This window comes from Anarrhichthys ocellatus, unplaced genomic scaffold (assembly GCF_004355925.1).
Source record: "Anarrhichthys ocellatus isolate YVR2014 unplaced genomic scaffold, GSC_Weel_1.0 scaffold1, whole genome shotgun sequence".
Lineage (NCBI taxonomy): Eukaryota > Metazoa > Chordata > Actinopteri > Perciformes > Anarhichadidae > Anarrhichthys > Anarrhichthys ocellatus.
This window is the reverse complement of record NW_022280031.1, coordinates 1,475,710-1,481,809: the sequence shown is the minus strand read 5'-3', so window position 1 is coordinate 1,481,809 and position 6,100 is coordinate 1,475,710. Positions and strand designations below refer to the sequence as shown.

At 41.1% G+C, this 6,100-nt stretch overlaps 1 protein-coding gene across 1 annotated transcript in view; it reads right to left on the bottom strand.

The window, feature by feature from the left end:
* Window positions 1–5,202, bottom strand: part of st7l (suppression of tumorigenicity 7 like) — an 18,581-nt gene extending 13,379 nt beyond the window's left edge. Inside the window, exons 1-11 of the mRNA XM_031848042.1 lie at window positions 5,030–5,202; window positions 4,442–4,524; window positions 3,578–3,737; window positions 3,439–3,493; window positions 3,148–3,263; window positions 2,858–2,936; window positions 2,584–2,672; window positions 2,084–2,184; window positions 1,796–1,910; window positions 1,602–1,674; window positions 1,400–1,502 (exon numbers count right to left, since the gene is read on the bottom strand). Of these exons, the coding sequence (XP_031703902.1) occupies window positions 1,400–1,502; window positions 1,602–1,674; window positions 1,796–1,910; window positions 2,084–2,184; window positions 2,584–2,672; window positions 2,858–2,936; window positions 3,148–3,263; window positions 3,439–3,493; window positions 3,578–3,737; window positions 4,442–4,524; window positions 5,030–5,198 (1,143 nt within the window). The 5' untranslated portion in view covers window positions 5,199–5,202. The remainder of the gene's footprint in view (window positions 1–1,399; window positions 1,503–1,601; window positions 1,675–1,795; window positions 1,911–2,083; window positions 2,185–2,583; window positions 2,673–2,857; window positions 2,937–3,147; window positions 3,264–3,438; window positions 3,494–3,577; window positions 3,738–4,441; window positions 4,525–5,029) is intronic.
* Between the last annotated feature and the right edge of the window lie 898 nt (window positions 5,203–6,100).

The following is a 6,100-nucleotide window of genomic DNA, read 5'->3' as shown; positions in this document are numbered from 1 at the left end:
CCCCCCCCCCCCCCCCCCCCCCCCACCTCCCTCTGTTACATTTTCACATACAGCAGGTCAAAAAAAACATAACACAACTCTGTTATGAGGCCTGAGTAAGTACCAGATGCCAGTCAAACACTGAAAGATGAGCCTCCCAATAACCCTTCTGTGAAAGGTGTGTTACAAACGCCCTAAAGTTGACAGTGGTGGCCAACATCAGACTCTCTGTTTGGCTCCGACAGGGGATGAGGGAACATGAGAGGATAAGAAACAGGATGAGGGTACGTGATGAGAGGAGAGAGGATGGCTGCCTCTGGGCACAGTGGGGAGGGAGCAGTTGGAACGACGTTGAAAATGAGGGCCCTCACTTTAAAAAAATCAAAGGCTGGATCAAAGTGCTGACGCCCCCCCCCCCCTCTCTCTCTCTCTCTCTCACACTCACACACACACACACACACACACACACACACACACACACACACACACATTCTCTTTCCGTCTCTCAGTCCGTGAGATGAAACAACACCACACTACAAAGGCTAATCGGAGACAAACCTCTGCTGCAACTAGTTGTGTACGACTGCGTGTGTGTGTGTGTGTGTCATCTAATCCTGTGGGAACTGATGGGAAAGGCCAGAGAGATATCCAGTTGTAGTCCAATGTTCTCCCTGGTTCAGTTCTATAGAGAGCTGCTCTGCACTGGGACCAGTCTGTTGTATGTTTACAGTTTCTTTTTTTACACTATCAGTAAAAACACACAATGCATGTATAAATCCAAAAATACGTGTTCTTGTGACAGTAGTTGATGATCAGGGCGAATGTTTTCTATATTGTCCCATTTAATTGTATTGAATTGATAAATACTGAATACAATAATCACCCAAATGACTGAAATAGAGACATAATAGACAAATATAAATGCAGCTGTAAGTGCTTAAGGTGACACGTCAGGTGTGATCGAATGAATTAAGAGCTAAGTATTAAGACCGACACTGACACCTGCTGTTGGGACACTATACATCATGTCTGGATGGAAGCATCTGCTCTATTTAAGCTCTATTAGGTCGCACCACCTGTTACTGCAGACGCACCTCACCTAGAATTGTCTGACTGATTGTTCTGCATGTGACCGTGACGCTTGGCAGACATGTGAGACCTGTGTGATCAGACTAAATATAGAACTGATGTGATTCAAAAAATCTACCCAAACCACTTGCAGCATAGCAGCTGCGTGGATGGAAATACACTTTAACGCACACATTTTTATTGAGTGTGGGGAAACAAAACTGGAAACATGCGGCCCGAAACATAGACTTAAACTCAAAAATAAGTCTTTGGTAATTGTGGAACAGGAGCGGGAACAAGCCCAGCATTAAGTGATCAATGGGTTATTATTATGATGAGTCTAATAACTGACCTTTGGCACGTGTGGATTGAACTCAACAGCTCTGTGTATGGCCTCCACAGCATTCATCTCTGCTGTGCTCAGCCCTCGCCGTGACGCGGCCTCTGGAGAGAACCTGAGACAAATGAAACTCGTTTAAGAGATACTCATGTTGAATTGCATGCAAGGATGAAAAGATATATTTAAAACTACATGAACCAATACGGACACGTACTTATCTGATACAGCCCGTGCTTTCAACAGTGCAGATGTGTAGCATATAGTGGCTGATTTTGGCAAGCTGATGTCTATAATGGAAGAAGAAATTGGGGTCATGTGACATGTGTCATACATTTTCAAGATCGATTAAATGGCACTGAGCTCGGTTCTGTCCGAACATGAAAATATTATTATTGCGCTCAGTGTTACCGTCATATTTGGCGAGGACTGCTTGGACATCGGCATATGCCTGAAGCTCTAGAAGGGCCTCCAAGAGATTTTCATGTATATTTAACATTCCCAAAAGTGGGAACTCCTTCATTAACTGTAAAGAGAAGAAACACCATACATTAACAATACAATTTGTCAGTAGTACTACTGTACTGCCATTGTTCTAAATACAGTGAATACCGTATGTTGCCTCCGGTACTCAGTTGCATGCGTAATTCCACAAATAGCCCACTATAGCAATAAGCAAGTTTTTGGACAGAAACTCACATCTCTCATCATTTTCACCGCTTCTTTAATCCGACCCAGCTTGCGTGCACACATTGCCAGTCTGCGTTTTATGTACACCAGTAAGTTGATGTCTTTTCCAGCTGTGGATGGCAAAAAAAGGAAAACATGAGACGTTTGATGCACAAAAGGCTTAACAATCCATAGACGTTAAAAACATGACAAACATGGATTGATTTGTTTGATTATGTATGATACCACTTCAAACGTGTGCAGAGAAAAAGCACGGACGTATTGATGGACTGTACACACACTTGGGATTACATCCTCAATCACAGGCAGGCATGAACAGATGTGGTCTATTCTATTCATAACACAATTCGTGGAGTTGCTCAATGTGCATTTTGAAGTGCTGCACAGCACCGGGTGTGTAGCAGTACATTAGGTGTAGTTGTTCCTCAACTGGTTAGCTATCTTGCTGCTACTGTGCCTCATGGTTCAGTCATTGCGAGTACTTAATGCAGATTTTAATCCATTCTTACCGATACTTAGTGCTTTTTTGAAGAGGCGCTCAGCTTCTGTGATGGTTGTTGCTTCTTCCTCTGCTAAAAGCACATACGCTGCAGCACACCTGCACACAAATGGGATGTTTGCATGCACATGAAAAAACATAAAACCGCCCATAAAAAGGCCATAATATGACTAAATGAATGTATATGTGCTATTCAGCAACAACAGTTTTAGAAGTTACAGTATTGTGTTGATAGACACAGTATTTAAGGAGGAAATATGTAAGTGTGGAAGAGCAGGACTCACTCTTGGTTCATTTCTATGGCCTGGTAAGCTGCTCTGATCCTGGCTTGAGGATTTCTCTCCCTCCAGGCTTTCTGCATCACTGTTGAGACATGATTTGACTTATTACAGATGCGACCAGATGACATATTTAATTGCAGGTGTCCAAGTCAACAGAAAAACACCACAAAAAACAAAAAGCAGTTCCATATGAACATTTATAAAGTGCCAAAGAAATCTCTTCCAACAGAATATGCTGGCAGTCTTGCTTGTACGGTCGAAACGGATTTAGTCTGTATTTGATTCTAACTCACCAGCATCTTCTGGTCTTATCTGCGGAGTGTCTCCTGTGAAGAAGGTCTGGTGGTCTTGAGCAGACAGGTTCATATCGTAGTATGTTAAGGGTTCCTTCCCTGTTACCCAGGTGTACCTGTAGTGTAAGATGTAAAAATGTTTCATGCTCCACAATGAATCAAATGAAATTAAACCAAATTCCTCTTCACCGAAGTTACAAAGTATTTATAAACAGACATTATGAACCATCCATTTTAAAGTACTGTTAGATGCCTTCTACTCAGCTAAATAAATACCTGAGTCACACATACCTGTTGTATTCCGCTCCTCTGAACAGATTCAAAGGGTTCCTCCAGACCTTACACTCTGCCGAAAGGATGTCATTGATGTTAGTGCTTGTGGTATTATGAGTAGTATCGCTGGTATAGTTTGTATTATATACATATCTACCTGAAACACTGGGCCTAGGCTCTGCCTCTCCATTGACTGATGCAAACAGACCAGTAGAGGAGCTGCTCTCCACTCCACCCAGAAGAGGACGCAGGTGGCTCACTGACACTTGTTCAATGAACGAGGTCCCATATTTACGAAAATACCACCACTCAAATATCTGCGGGGAGAACACACACGGTGATGACATGCTTTACAAAAATGTCTGAGTTATATCTTAGTGGCAATTGCTATCATATCACTAGAACAGTGGTTTATTTTTTCATGTCTTGCCCCCCCTGTGGAAGCTGCAAAAAAAATGGATTTAACTTGTGCGCCTTAAACTCTGTCCACACTGCCGTAAAACACAAACTAAGCTCTGTGGCTACAATCCCAATTAATTAGAGAGCAAGACAGGCGCATCATTTTGTTTTTCAGCATAAATCTGTCCATCTTGTACATTACATGGCATTTATCGCTCTGCATTAGTCTTGCTAACCTGAATTAACACAACCGTGCCAACATTAAAGCACTCGTGTTTGTTTATTTGCTCCCAAATAATTCAAATGAATTCAACTTTTTATCTGCTTCATAATGTTTTGTCTCCCTTTCAATGGCTTTGCGCCTTCCCGTATTAGGAACAACAGCAATGGGTCTAATATAATTATTTTTCATTACAGCCTTGCATTTAATAGTGACACTCTAAAACTATGCTTCCACCCACACGTGTCTAATCTTGGATTCCTGAATACGAATTTGAAAGTTAAGGCGAGGTCACTGCAAATTGTGTCCGCTAAGAGGCCTATGAGCAAATGTCATTTTACAAAGGGGTGACTATTTAACATGTATTAGACGGTGTGAGGAATAACTGAGACGATAACTCACAAGGATGAGTCCAGAGATGAGAGAAGAGGTTCCAGTGAGAGCCACATAGAATTTGGGGGTCAGTGTATTCAAAAACACTGAGGCTGAAAGAAGAAGAAGAAGAAGAAGAAGAAGAAGAAGAAGAAGAAGAAGAAGAAGAAGAAGAAGAAGAAGAGGCGACAGTCAGGATAGTGTCATAGTAGAACCAGAACTGAGAGAAGTCAGTGTCCACTGTTGTGACCATGCACTAAAATACATGCCGGTGCCAACAGAATAAAAACAAACACTGGAAGTGGGTCTCGAATAGCAGGTGACATGTAGCCACATACAGTATCTTGACTATACGAGGAGTGAAGAAGCCTACTTGGTAATACAACAATAACCTACCGAATTATGACTACATGCAATACAGCCTGCTGTCAGAAAATAATACAACAAAGACGCAATAGATGTGTAAAAACTTGATTTAAATACAACCAGAGAGTCGCTACTATTTGTGCTTGAATGAGTCCGACACCGAACTGTCAAACCAACAGCTCGCGCTTGCTGTCAGCTAAAGCCAGATACCCGAAGGCTAACAATAACTAGCTAGCAGCTGCATTAATTCACCTGAGGTAAGAGATTCCTGCAGTTTCAGCGGGCTCCACAGGACGTATATCATGATCAGCACCATGCCGAACCAAATGAAGCACACGTAGGTCCATGACCAAGAGAGCCAAGACTTTAATTTCTCTGTAAATCCGAGAGATTGGGGATTACTGCCAGCGGTGTCCTCCATGTTTCTCCGGATGCCTGTAAACAGAGGGGTCACGTGATCACGGAGGAAGATGACTTATATTTTGAAATTTCTACAAAGATCCGTTTCCGAGGGACGACGGAAACAATATATTATCATAATTTTGTCCACGAATAGGGTTGTTTACTCAGGTTTTATACAAATGTCTTGCAGTTGAGTTTGAGATAAATCAAAGCTTGTGTCTGGCTTTCGAGGCTAAGTGACAAAATATGTCCAAAAAAAAGGACATTAGTTGCATAGGGGACCAACCTAGAATATTAATCAACGAAGTGAGTTATTTCATCTGACTTTTAATCAGTTTAGTAATACAAGTAAGTAACCCACTGTACTTGAGTGAGTAGGACTTTAAGTATATATATTTTGTGCTACTTAATAGGATACTTTTTATGCATTATATAAAATATTGTGCAGTGCTTTTCACTCGACTCAATTGATCGAGGACACTTTGTTATTGCTTCACTTTAATATAGGGGTGCAGTTCACCCCTATATCAAAAAATTATATTTTTCATCTTGCCAGGAAGGTTATTTGTCAATCTAGTTTATTTTGGTGTGAGTTGCCTATAGTTTTGGAGGTATCGGCAGTAGAGATGTCTGCTTTCTCTCCAATATAATAGGACTATATGATTTTTGAATGTGCTTTTTGGGCGTTTTAAGCAACATGTATATTCATTTTTGGGGTGACCTGTCCCTTTAAGTAATTAGTGAGTAATAGCAAGGAGTACTTCTTCCACTCTCCTTTTAATATCAGGGCTTCAGATAACAATTATCAAGATTTCGTATTATTATTTTGTTCAATCAGTTTAGCATTTATTTTGAAAAAATATATATAATGATATCAAACAGAGAAAATGGCCAAATCCTCTCATTTTAGAAACTGGAGCC